Genomic DNA, 12508 nt, shown 5'->3' on the forward strand with positions numbered 1-12508 from the left:
GCATCTCGCGATAGCCTTTCCTCATCATCTACCAAGCTATCGGCAATTCTCATCCGTGACGCCTTCACGTAATCGGCGACATGCCAGGCCTTGCCGTGCCTCACGATGAGATCTCATTATTGCGGCCGAATGCGACCCACCACAGTGTTATCAGAAGAATGGAGTAGTTATCGGCTTGGAAAGAACCGCATGTGGAACATTGCCGTGAGGGGGATCGCTGAGATGAGGGGACAGGCCAATCGTACGTCGCCGATAACGACCGACTTTTGTGGGGCTGCACAGGACCTACCTATGTCGGCATACCCAGGGTAAAGCCCAGGTTGATCTGGAGACAGCTTTCTGGTACTTTGATTGTGAGTAATGAGGTACAGCGGAGAACAATCGCGTCCATGTTCCGATGTCGCTACCCCACAGGCTCTGGATGTTCCAATGCAATCGCTATCGCTTCACTTGTTTGACTGTGATGAGTTATGGACGGTGCCGAACAAGGGCATGATCGAGGGATTTTATGATATGCTGAGGATTTGGTGTCACAATATGCTAATAATTGGGTGTCACAGAGAACCTTTGATTGTGTGCAAAAATGCTTTGATGATTCGCTGTCTCGGCCGTATATCTCATGAATTCGTCATGTCGCTATTCGACTTGAGCAGACGTTGTTTGCTATACGGCGTCTCCTATCCTCGATTTCTCATCAGACATCCTTTGCTTTGTCTCAACTTCTTCGCCATGGATAATTTCTTGTTGAGGCTCATCCGGCGGTATTGTCGGCTGTGCTCCTTCCTCGTCCAGCTTTTTGGGTGCTTTCAGACTAGTGTTACCAACCCAGAATGTCAAAGACAAGCTTAGACCGGAGCAAACAGTGAAAAAGATGAAAATGTAGTGTAGGCCAAGCATATACGTGTCGAAAACGTCTTGCTTTTGGTCTTGGGAAAGACCAAACTGGTCAAGGTCGTACGTTGAGGATGTTAGTTGGCTCATCAGATCGTCTGACACGAAAGACCTGTTCGACAAGTCTCGACTGAGCGTATTTGAGAGGATGACACCGGAGATGACCAAGCCAAAAGCACCACCAATAGTGCGGATAAAGTTACGCAAGCCGGTCGTCACTGCACGATCCTCTGCGCGACTATTGGCGTACATGCCCACAAGTGTCGGCTGGAGCGTCAGACCAATACCAGCACCTTCTATGATGAGGACAACGATCAACACAGCAAGACTCGTATCTCGGTCGAATAATAAGGTGAGGCCATTGCCTAGAGTCCACAAACCAAAGCCGAGCAGGATGCAGTGCATATAGCTGCCGACCCTGTTCATGTACTGGCCTGATGCGATAGACGTGAAAGAGGTCGTGATAACCACCGGCAGGATCAAGGCACCGGAAACCAGGGGCGAATACCTGAGAACCGACTGGAAGTAAATTGGAAGGTAGAAAAAGTTGCCGAAGTACGCAAGACCTATGAGGAATGTCTGCAGATATAGTGCCCAACAGTGCGGTGCGCGGTACAGTCGAAGTGGCATGATTGGAAGAGCCACAAGTTTCCACTCGTAGAGCACGAATAGTACGCCTAACACTGCACCAATAGCAGTGCAAGCGATGAAAAATGGAGAGGCCCATGCGTAGGTTACACCGCCCCCTGATAATGGAATGAGCAGGAGCAGGGTGGATGCAATGTTTAGCAGCATACCGCCGTAATCAATCTTCTTGATCTTTTCGAGGTGATCGCCAGATCGATGCTTTAGCGGTAGGAAGAATAGGATAACCATGGAAGTGGGCACACTCATAATAGGTATTATCCAAAATACCCACCTCCAAGTCGCCCCTTCAACGATGGCGCCTCCAAGGAAGGGGCCTGCGCCGTTTCCCAAAGCGATGATTGCACCCAGCCATCCTAGACAGAAGTATTAGCATCGTGTGATTATGCGTAGACTGGGTTTCTCACCCTGATATTTGCCGCGGTTTTGCAACGTTGTGATATCGCTGACGATAATCATTACAAGACTGTTAATGCCACCGCCGCCGATACCCGCAATGGCACGTAGGACAAACAGCTGCACTGCTGTTCGCGCGAAACCACATCCAAGGTCTCCCAGAGCCATCAACGTAAGACTAATCAGTAACAGATTCTTACGACCAAAGATATCCGATAGACGGCCATTGATCAGTTGGAACGCCGTCGATGCGATGAGAAACGATGTACCGATCCATGATGTTGCTGTTCCGGTGTTCAAATCCACAGCGATTGCAGGTGTTGCTGTTGAAACGCTAGTTTGGTCGATAAACGAGACGAAGAGGCAGACTGATAGAGCTGGAATGGCGATTCGGAGTTGGGTAGATGTCATGGTGTTTCTTTGCCCGCCAATGGATGCCGCATCACTATCGTCGTCATCCTCGGCTTGTTGGATGGTAGGCGAAGCGGGTGGACTGTGAAAGTTTTTCGTATGTGTTCCTAGGTCGTCTGGCTCGTCGTCTCCGGATGGCTTCTCAGCAAGAGTATGATCAACGCATATGTTGTTTTCTTTGTCGAGCTGCATCGAGTCCGTCTCATTAACGGAGGCCTGTTGGTCTCTCATCGTGGTATTCTTCCGGGATCGCAATGAGCCTCAAAACCATAGCGAATTTTCGGACGGGTATATTAGGCACAAGATCAACGGTCCCAAACATCGTGGCTAGCGTTGAAGCTGGACGTGGAGCTTCGGGAGGCTGTCCGGGCGGGACGGGGCCTCGCAATGACGCCTATTGACACCTGCAGGATCGGTACGTATTTTCCCCTCAGAGACATTGCGAGAGTAGCCAGTTACAGCTAAGCTGTGTACGCGCGTGGCAGAAATGCTGACACGCTTCGATGGCGTAAGTGGCATTGCGGATGAAAGCAGCCGGCGGAGGCAGGGGCGCCAAGTGGGTCGTTTTAGCATAGCGACCTCTTATCGGGACTTTTTCAGCCGACGCATCTCCAACCCCTGATCCTTCGTTGGTTGCAACTCCCATAGATATCGGATCAGAATGCTGAGAATGGCACTCCAAATGTCCAGCCGAATCTCGGCATCACGGGTGAGCCTGACAGACGTCGTGTGTCAGGCGGGCTATGAGCTGCTGATAACGAGTACAGCAATTCATCGTTGGGTCCTAGCTAATGTCCATAATACGTGTGATGGTCCGCAGCTACACAAGTACCAAACAACAACGAAGTATTGATATAGCGAGCAAACTCGGTTTCGGCAAGAATCATCAAAGCTTGCATATCTTTCAAACAAAATCAGTATCGCCTGCTGAGATGTCACGACTTTTTACCCCGTTGACAGTCGGGGATGTTAAGCTAGACCATCGTGTCGCTATGGCACCGTTGACCCGGTATCGTATGGACGATGACTTCAAAGCGACGCCCATGAGCAAAGGTATATGTACTGCTATCGTCGCAAAGGAACGATTTTAACAGACTGTTCTAGAGTACTATGAGCAAAGAGCATGTGTACCAGGAACCCTCATCGTCAGTGAGGCAACCATCATCTCTAGGAACGCTATTGGATGTCGGAACGCCCCTGGAATATGGTCGCAAAATCAGATTGATGCATGGAAAGATATCACAACAGCAGTACACGCCAAAGGCTGTGCGATATACTGCCAACTTTGGCATCAAGGCCGTGCTGCGAAGCCCGATACGCTAGACGAGGAATGTATTAAGATGGTCTCCGCCAGTGCGGTCCCCATGAGTCCTCAAGATCGGACACCAGAAGCGATGACCGAGGAGATGATCTGGGCCACGATAGAAGATTATGCCTCTGCAGCTAAGAACGCGATTGCTGCAGGATTTGATGGTGTCGAGATACACGGTGCTAACGGGTATCTACCGGATCAATTCTTACAGACGACCTGCAACCAACGGACAGATAGTTGGGGAGGCACTATTGAGCAAAGAGCGCGATTTCACCTCGAAGTAATCAAGGCAGTAATTGCGGCTGTCGGCACAGAAAGAACGGCAATGCGTCTGAGTCCTTACAGCGACTTTAATGGCATGCTAATGGACGAGCCCGAGCCGACCTTCAAGTACCTTACGGAAGAGTTAAAGAAACTAGGCTTAGCTTACCTCCACCTTATCGAAGCCCGCATTACCGGCAACGACGATTCGGAATGCGGAGGACAGAAGACTGTGCGCTGGATGGTTGAACTGTGGGATAACGCAAGTCCAGTCATGCTGGCTGGAGGTTTCCTACCCGATTCGGCGAAGCAGACTGTTGACGAAGCATACAAGGACTACGATGTCATCATTGCATTCGGAAGGTACTTCGTCGCCAACCCCGATCTTGTCTTTCGCGTCAAGGAGAGCGTACCGCTGGTCAAGTATGACCGTTCAGTTTTCTATACCCCGAAAACACCAAAGGGATACATCGACTACCCACATAGTGCGCAATATTTGAAATCCATGGCGAAGGCTTGAGATAGGTCTTTTGTGTAGTAGTCGCATCATACCAACCATATCGCGTGTCTTCGTTTCTTGCTCCGCAAACTCTTTTGGTAATTCCTTCTAAGCGTAAGCTCACGAAGAAGCTCACCCTCTCTAAACTGTAAATTGATACTAGAAAAGGTACTACAGAGTTACAAACCAACGATGTTACACAGTGTTGCAGACAGAGTATAGGGTGTGCAATAGTTCTCCTACTATATTCCCAAATGCCATTTTGATATCAGATTCAATCTCGACCCATTCGATGAGTCAAGGTAGTGATTGGTTCGTTGTTCTAACACTGGTAGGGCATCTTTTCTCACCCCGAGACCTCCAAAAAACCGTACTCCAGGCGCGGCAACCAAGGTGCTGACTTCGATGCCGTACTCTTCGATCCTCCTAGGTTTTTCCTGTCTAGAGCTCACTAGGGCCTCGAGCTCAGGATTTATAAAGAGAAGCTTCTTTCTTCCATAGAAGTTGTTTCGTCTCTTAAGACGTCCTCCAAACGTTACAGGTTATCCTCCGCCTAGCTGAGCAGGACTGCGCAGGTATCGCACTCACTTGTAAGTGATTCTCTTCTTCTCTAATAATCATTTCCTTCTGAAATGGTCGGGATAGATATCCTTAGATGAATCGATAATGTCTGTGGGGTCAACCCTTCTCATAAGTCGCTCTCGGCGTGCACATGTAAGTAAAAGTCCTCCTTCTAACTTATGTTTACACCACATAATAGTGCTCCAATTGGTGCCTTGGAGGCTTGTTCTCGATGTGTTGAACCTGGGAATCCTACCTAGGTACCCAGACGTACCCACGGTCTCGATCATCTTCCTGTTCCTCCGCTGTGTAGCGACCAGGACACGTTGTAAAACGAACGAAAACGCTTGGATCCGAATGGCCCTTGCGAGTTTGCAGATATGTTCCATCCATTATTAGTTCTTTCATTTCGGCTATTTTAGGCCATTTTATGTTGGATTCTAGTGGCGGTCAGCGTTGCTCGGCGAACTCTCTATCATTTGTTACCTACTTTTGTCATCCTCGAGTACGAATAAGATGTCAAACTTTATAGATGATGATTCGTATTGCTCTCTAATATGAAGCAACAAACGAAGGTTTTCAAGCAAGTCATACTCTTCGTCTCCGTGTTCTCGAAAATGGACCCATGTGACGTATACATGCCGAAGGGATGTGAAATATCCTGCTTTGCGCATCGCAAGGATGCCAGGAAGTTGTTTGTCAGCTCTGACGTTCAGCGCACGGAGCCATTCGATGTGCACGTGTTCGATGCTTTGCGGGAAGAATTGTAGAACACTTCTCTCGCTTCTATCTGGATCAGAAACCAGATACAAAGGGACTCTTATCGATTTCAAGTTTGTCAGGTTACTGAGAGGTTCGAGCTGAGCCAGACGGTATTTTGCCGGCGAAGCACCATATACTACTCGACACGCGACGGACAGGTCCTCAAGACTCTCAGAGTGATCATTTAACGCAGAAACAATGCTGCCGAACCAGCGATCCCCAGGACGATGGGGCGTAGGAAGGGTGCATTCAAACTGTTGTAGAGCTTTACACGCGCGTATCACCTTCTTGACCATGTTCTCAGAGACATAAGGTCTGATCAGCGAGAGCTTAGAAATAGGCGACGAGCGTATAGGCCATCTCCATGGAACGTTGTATACGATGGAGTCGTTCTCGTCGGTGAGAAATGGGGGCATTGCCCCTGGCGTATTTGGTCTGCAGCCCCATGAGCCGAGGGTAAGATCATCTAGGCTAGGCAGAAGTAACAAAGGCAGAACGGATGCTGTTGACATGACAGGCGTCGAGTGGAAATCGATGTATAGAGTCTTTAGATTTTGGAAATTGTGGCGCGCTGGTGAATGTCTGCCCATGATCGTCCTACCAATTCCCTCAAGAAGAAGACATGTTCCACCGATCACATTGCATGATGGCAATCGGATCCATATACGCTCCAAGTTAGGCAACCAAAAAGCCGCTAAAGCGAAGAACACATCCTCGCGATTGGCGAATCGTTGTTGACAAAGTCGAGAAGATTTCGCATCCAGCCCAGTCAATATCCACAATTCTAGGAAACGTTTCTCTTCATTGCCTTCGAACTTAGGCCAATGGACCAAGGATTTCATAGCAGGTTGCTTTTGCCGAAGAGCCTTGATGTGCAAACGAATATCAGGCTGTGATAGAACATGTTTCAGAAATTTCCATGACCATTTCAACTTGATGTCAGCTGGAGGGCGGTCTATCGACTCGTAGAGCAATGGTCTTGCGATACTATTTAGTTTCTTCGAGACGCGACAAAGAGCTGCAAGGGCAGGCATTCGACCGTCGTCGGCTGGTTCTGTCCAGCTCGTGGGACCTCTAAGTTGGCCCACGATGTGGAGGAGCAGCTCGTCGGGAATATCGTCCATGGTGGCGGTGAGTCGAGTCGAAAGTGCCGGTGGAGATGTTGAGGATGGGAAAGTTGACCAGTATGACGCCGCCTAGATACAGGAAAGATTGACGTTAGATCATGCTTGCGGAGGGCGATGTTGAAGAACTTGGAAGAAATAACTGATCATCACGTCGTCATACTCTTTACTTTTTGCATACACTTGCTCCGGCAACACCATCTCGGCAGCGTTGGCGGCAGCGGCCAATTCCTCTTATACCCGCTCACGAAGGCAACTGCACTGTGGAAAAGACTTCAGCAGGAGATTGAAGAGCACATCGGCATGGATGCAATTGGCAGCAAGAAGACAGGCGGTTGGCAGAGGGCGAAACGCTAGGTTCCTCACTAAGGCTAAGCGAACAATCGTTCTGCTTGCAGGGCTGCGCGTGTACTCGACTTTGGTTACAACTGCGAAAGAAGTAAGAAACTAGAGACACAGAGTGAGTGATTGTCCACAACTCAAGTTAAGGAGAAGTCTAAACCCAAGGCTCTTGGTAGTGATTCCTGTGCGTTCCTGCAGGTACTTTGCGCGGCCAGGGCTTTTTTGCCAACCGCGTGGCACGTCGTCAGACGCGAAACTCCCGCGAGCTTATGTACGGACAGCGGCTACCCCACGCCCACGCTGCCGGGCCCGCTCCCCGCCACTGCACCTCGAGCTCTTTAGACGCTCCTCGACTACTACTACTACCACCACAACCACCAACATGTCCGCCAAGATAGACTCAGAGACGCTCAAGCAGTACCTGGCCGACAGCCCGCCTTCTGTCGTGCCTCTGGCCATCAAGCCCCACTTCGATGCGCTGACGGACAAAGAGAAGCTCTATGCCCACCACCTCTCAGTGTAAGACATGTGCATTCATCGGCTGTCTGTGACATTGCAATTGATGCGTATCGTAGAGCCTGTTTCGCCGGAACACGCGTCGTCCTTCGCCAAGTCTCCCCCGAATCCGAGCACATTTATGACTTCATCGTCGCTCTCCACAAGCACACCAAGGGCGACTATGCTTCCCTCGCCAAAGATACCGGTCTTTCACAGGAAGAGATTGACGCATACCTCGATTACTCAGCGCAGTTCCTAGGCAACCTAGGCAACTTCAAGTCCTTTGGCGACTCCAAGTTCGTACCCCGCCTCGACCCCCGCCAGCTGAAGGCACTCGCGACCGCATCCAAAGACACCCTAGCCATCTACGACAAGTTCAAGGACGCCATATACACCGGCAATGATGTAGGGAAGCTGCACCTGGGTTATCCCGGTGCAGGGCACATATCCACCTACTACCCTGATAGCCCCGACATCACCAGCGAGCAGATCTCCAGCGTGAGCGATTTCCTCGAAGGAAAAGGATTGCTTCCCGAAAACACAAGGATCAGGAAGACCAAGGACGGTTACGAGGTTCTCATTGCGTCCGCTTCGGACAGCCCAGCGGCAGAACAACGGGACTTGAAGGAAAGCGAGTGGACAATGGACGATGGAAGCAAGCTGAAGCTGGTCTTTGGTGACTACTCCAAAGAGATGGACACCATTGCATACCATATCGAGCAGGCAAAGAAATACGCAGCTAACGACCACGAAGTTAAGATGATGGAAGAGTACTCCAAGAGCTTCAGGACAGGATCACTACAGGCCTTCAAGGAGAGCCAAAAGGCCTGGGTACAGGACAAGGGCCCTCAAGTAGAATCCGACATCGGCTTCATCGAGACGTATCGCGACCCACACGGCATCCGCGGCGAGTGGGAAGGCTTCGTGGCCATGGTGAACAAGGAGCGGACGCGCGCCTTTGGCAAGTTGGTCGAGACAGCCCCACAGTACATTCCTCTATTACCGTGGGACAAGTCTTTCGAAAAGGACAAGTTCCTCAGTCCGGACTTTACGTCGCTCGAGGTGTTGACGTTTGCGGGCAGTGGGTAAGTCTTCGTAGTTTCCATCGTCTCACCACTCATCTAACACCAAACAGCATACCGGCCGGGATCAACATTCCAAACTACGATGACATTCGGCAGAACTTTGGTTTCAAAAACGTATCTCTTGGCAACATTCTTTCTGCCAAGGCACCCAACGAGAGCGTTCCATTCATCAAAGAGCGTGATCTAGCAACCTACCAGAAGTACCGAGATCCTGCCTTCGAGGTCCAGGTCGGTCTCCACGAGCTGCTCGGCCACGGATGTGGTAAGCTGCTTCAGGAGACGGAGCCGGGCGTTTTCAACTTCGATAAGGAGAACCCTCCGATTTCACCACTAAGCGGCCAGCCAATAAAATCCTGGTACAAGCCTGGCCAGACGTGGGGGTCGACATTTGGTGCTATCGCTGCTTCCTATGAGGAATGCCGCGCCGAGTGCGTCGCTATGGCGCTCTCTTGCGAATTTCCCATACTGCAACTTTTCGGCTTCGGTGACGGCAAAGCCGACATGAACAGCGAGGCGGGAGATGTTCTGTTCACTGCATACCTCCAAATGGCTCGTGCGGGTATTGCAGCTCTGGAGTTCTGGGATCCCAAGAGCAGGAAGTGGGGTCAGGCCCACATGCAGGCCCGCTTCTCTATCTTGCGCACATTCCTCAATGCTGGTGTCGAGTTCTGCCAGCTGGAATGGGAGAAGGACGATCTCTCCGACCTCACTATCCGCCTTGAGCGCGATCGCATCCTAGATCTAGGTCGCCCTGCCGTGAATGACTATCTTCAGAAGCTCCATATCTACAAGGCAACTGCGGATGTTACAGCCGCGAAGAGGATGTATGACGAAATCACCAGTGTCGAACCCTTCTACGAGAATATGGTCAGACCAGCTGTTCTGAAGAAGAAGCAACCGAGGAAGGTGTTTGTCCAAGCAAACACAGTCGAGAAGGACGGAAAGGTCGATCTGATTGAGTACGAAGCTACTAACAAGGGCATGATCCAGAGTTGTGTGGATAGGGAGTATGTCTGAACATGCGACTGTGGCCATGAGAACGTTCAAACAACCCAATTTTGATGCTTTGAGAAGTCGTATGCACAAGGACACGAACAACATATAAGAGAAAAAAAATAACAGCCGACCGAAGAGTCTGGACTTTACGATTCGTCTCCCGAAGATTTGGTCACCACGTGCAAGTGGATAATGAACATCCATATCCACCAAAGTATTGTCCGCATCAGTTGTGTCATGTCATTTGAGAATCGGACGAGCCGCGCGCGTAAGTATTCTTCCGACGTGTGACAGACGCGGAAAGCAGCTTCCGTTATGCGAATTGCGAAATGAACGAACACGCCTTGAAGTGGTACACCTGGGGTAGCCTTGCAATGGCTGCAACGTCATCTTGTCAAAGATGATGTCGTCACAAAATGAATATAGTAGGACATGTGTTTTGGCTGGAATACTGGTACCAGACACAAGGACTCCTGCTTGTTATCGGGCAAAACATTGCCGAGATTTGCTTGGGCTTGCTTGTGGTAAGTCTTAGCGCCGGCATATGGTGCGCTAACGTAGGTCAAAGTGCGGAGAGACGAAACGTGCTAGCCCGTCACATATCCGCCCTACCCGTTTCCGAAGAGAACGCCGAGGTTCACCTTATTTTCCACCGCTCAAGCGCCATCTGTATATGAAGATAAGTCAACTGACCATAACCTAGCTCAATGCTGGTCGCAAAAAGACGAGTAGCTACTGTAGGATCTAACGATTATGTGGTGTGGTCATTCGGACCGACCTGCGGATGAGAAAAAGATATCCCTTGACTACACATGCAGACAAGTACGGTCAACAACTAGATCGCATAATCAAAAACTCCGCTCACAGCGTATCCACAAGAAATTTCAGCGATGAGGTCCGTCAGGGCTGAAGGATGAAGACAGAAGAGGGGCAAGGAACAGGCGAGGTGTGAACATCAGAAGGATGCAAACATATCTCCGGTTCCTGAATCGATGGCAGCGAACCACCGGCGATAGTACCTGAAGCGAACAAAACTACAAGGATCCGGATAGCTGTCAAACTACTCAGAGGCCCTGTGGCGTACGTGACTGCGCCGCTGTCATTTAGAGGGTGCGCTAGCGCCATGAGCTGGTGCTTTACTATGCCCCTATCATCACAAAGCGCTGGTCCTTCCGTCTTGCTAATGGCGGAAATACCACTAACACGCAAAAACTACTCTCCTCGACGTTGAATCTATCTCGATGCCGACATGGGTATCGGAATGCTCTTCCAGTGGGGTAGTCTCCAAGCTAGTATAGGAAATGCTTTAAAAAGAGCAGATATCTCAATGGTAATGGGCTACCCATACTACCAATCCACTCCTTTCACACAGTCAACTTTCTTCTTAGCTTCAGGCAAGCATCTTCTCATCAAAATTTCATTATGAAGTTCTCCCTTCTCGCGCTTGCAAGCGCTTACACAGCCAGCGCCGCCGTCATCGGAGAAAGGGCAGCATATGCTGTCAAGGGCACACCTGAAGGTTTCGGAAAAGGAACGACCGGAGGTGGTAGTGCAGCATGTGTCGTTCCTTCTTCAGTGTCAGAACTGAAGACGTGGCTCACCGATAGCACTGCGCGTTGTATCGTGCTCGACAAAGAGTACAACTTCAAGGGTACAGAGGGAACTACGACTGCCACTGGTTGCCGTCCTGCCTCCAACAAATGCCCTGGCAACGGAGGTCAGGATGCTATCAACTCCGCCAACTGGTGTACCAACGGAAACGCCGGAGCGGGTGCCACATCGGTTACTGTCAAGTACGACAATGCTGGTGTGACTGCTATCAACCTGGGCTCCAACAAGTCCATCATCGGTGTTGGCAACAAGGGTGTTATCCGCGGAAAGGGTCTCCGCATTGCCAACGGCGCAAAGAACATCATCATTCAAAACATCCATATCACCGAACTCAACCCTCAGTATATCTGGGGTGGTGACGCTATCACTCTCGACGGAGCTGATCTAGTCTGGGTCGGTATGTTAATTCTTCCACTCCACGCTCACTACCAAGCTGACACATACAACAGATCACGTCAAGATCTCCCTCATCGGTCGCCAAATGTTCGTTGCCGGTTACGGTAACTCCAACCGCGTGACAATTAGCAACACGGAGTTTGACGGTCAAACCTCTTGGTCTGCTTCTTGCGATGGACGTCACTACTGGGCTATCTTGCTCCTTGGTGGCGGAGACCTCATCACTATGAAGGGCAACTACATCCATCACACCTCTGGCCGCAGCCCCAAGGTCGGTGGACAAGGAAACACACTGCTCCATGCTGTCAACAACTACTTCTACAGTAACACCGGCCACGCTTTTGACATTGAGGCCGGCGGTATGGTCGTCGCTGAGGGCAACGTATTCCAGAACGTCAATACTCCCCTCTTGAACAACAACGGACAGCTCTTCTCTGCACCTTCAACCTCCGCAAACGCTGTTTGCTCAAGCTCCCTCGGCCACACCTGCCAGCTTAATGCCTTCGGAAGCAGTGGCAGCTTCAGTGGCAGCCAAACGGACTTCCTAGTCAACTTCAAGGGCAAGAACGTTGCCAGTGCTGCAGCGGCGAGCTCAAACGTCGCCAACACTGCTGGTGTTGGCAAGATCTAGAGCATCCTAGTGGTGCATATGCAATCGCCTGCATGACCGATGCTAGGCGCGTGGCCTCCGCAAGTTTAAGGACGTGCCACCCATCTT

At 50.5% G+C, this 12508-nt stretch overlaps 5 protein-coding genes across 5 annotated transcripts; 3 read left to right on the top strand and 2 right to left on the bottom strand.

Moving 5' to 3' along the window:
• Positions 1–663: 663 nt before the first annotated feature.
• J4E82_005039 (uncharacterized protein) lies at positions 664–2574 on the bottom strand (the record flags this gene model as incomplete). The annotated part of the gene is made up of 2 exons (XM_051731310.1): positions 664–1892; positions 1944–2574. The coding sequence occupies 2 exons, from the start codon at positions 2572–2574 to the stop codon at positions 664–666; spliced, it is 1860 nt and encodes a 619-aa protein (XP_051588991.1).
• Positions 2575–3335: 761 nt separating this feature from the next.
• J4E82_005040 (uncharacterized protein) lies at positions 3336–4436 on the top strand (the record flags this gene model as incomplete). The annotated part of the gene is made up of 2 exons (XM_051731311.1): positions 3336–3396; positions 3448–4436. 2 exons carry the CDS (start codon positions 3336–3338, stop codon positions 4434–4436), a joined length of 1050 nt encoding a protein of 349 aa, XP_051588992.1.
• A 792-nt stretch (positions 4437–5228) lies between these two features.
• J4E82_005041 (uncharacterized protein) lies at positions 5229–6862 on the bottom strand (the record flags this gene model as incomplete). The annotated part of the gene is made up of 2 exons (XM_051731312.1): positions 5229–5416; positions 5467–6862. The coding sequence occupies 2 exons, from the start codon at positions 6860–6862 to the stop codon at positions 5229–5231; spliced, it is 1584 nt and encodes a 527-aa protein (XP_051588993.1).
• A 724-nt stretch (positions 6863–7586) lies between these two features.
• Positions 7587–9804, top strand: J4E82_005042 (uncharacterized protein; the record flags this gene model as incomplete). The annotated part of the gene is made up of 3 exons (XM_051731313.1): positions 7587–7723; positions 7780–8787; positions 8838–9804. 3 exons carry the CDS (start codon positions 7587–7589, stop codon positions 9802–9804), a joined length of 2112 nt encoding a protein of 703 aa, XP_051588994.1.
• A 1401-nt stretch (positions 9805–11205) lies between these two features.
• On the top strand, positions 11206–12421 carry J4E82_005043 (uncharacterized protein; the record flags this gene model as incomplete). Its single annotated transcript, XM_051731314.1, has 2 exons — positions 11206–11791; positions 11844–12421. The coding sequence occupies 2 exons, from the start codon at positions 11206–11208 to the stop codon at positions 12419–12421; spliced, it is 1164 nt and encodes a 387-aa protein (XP_051588995.1).
• Between the last annotated feature and the right edge of the window lie 87 nt (positions 12422–12508).

This window comes from Alternaria postmessia, assembly GCF_024291825.1.
Source record: "Alternaria postmessia strain BMP 2775 chromosome Unknown scaffold_25, whole genome shotgun sequence".
Taxonomy (NCBI): domain Eukaryota; kingdom Fungi; phylum Ascomycota; class Dothideomycetes; order Pleosporales; family Pleosporaceae; genus Alternaria; species Alternaria postmessia.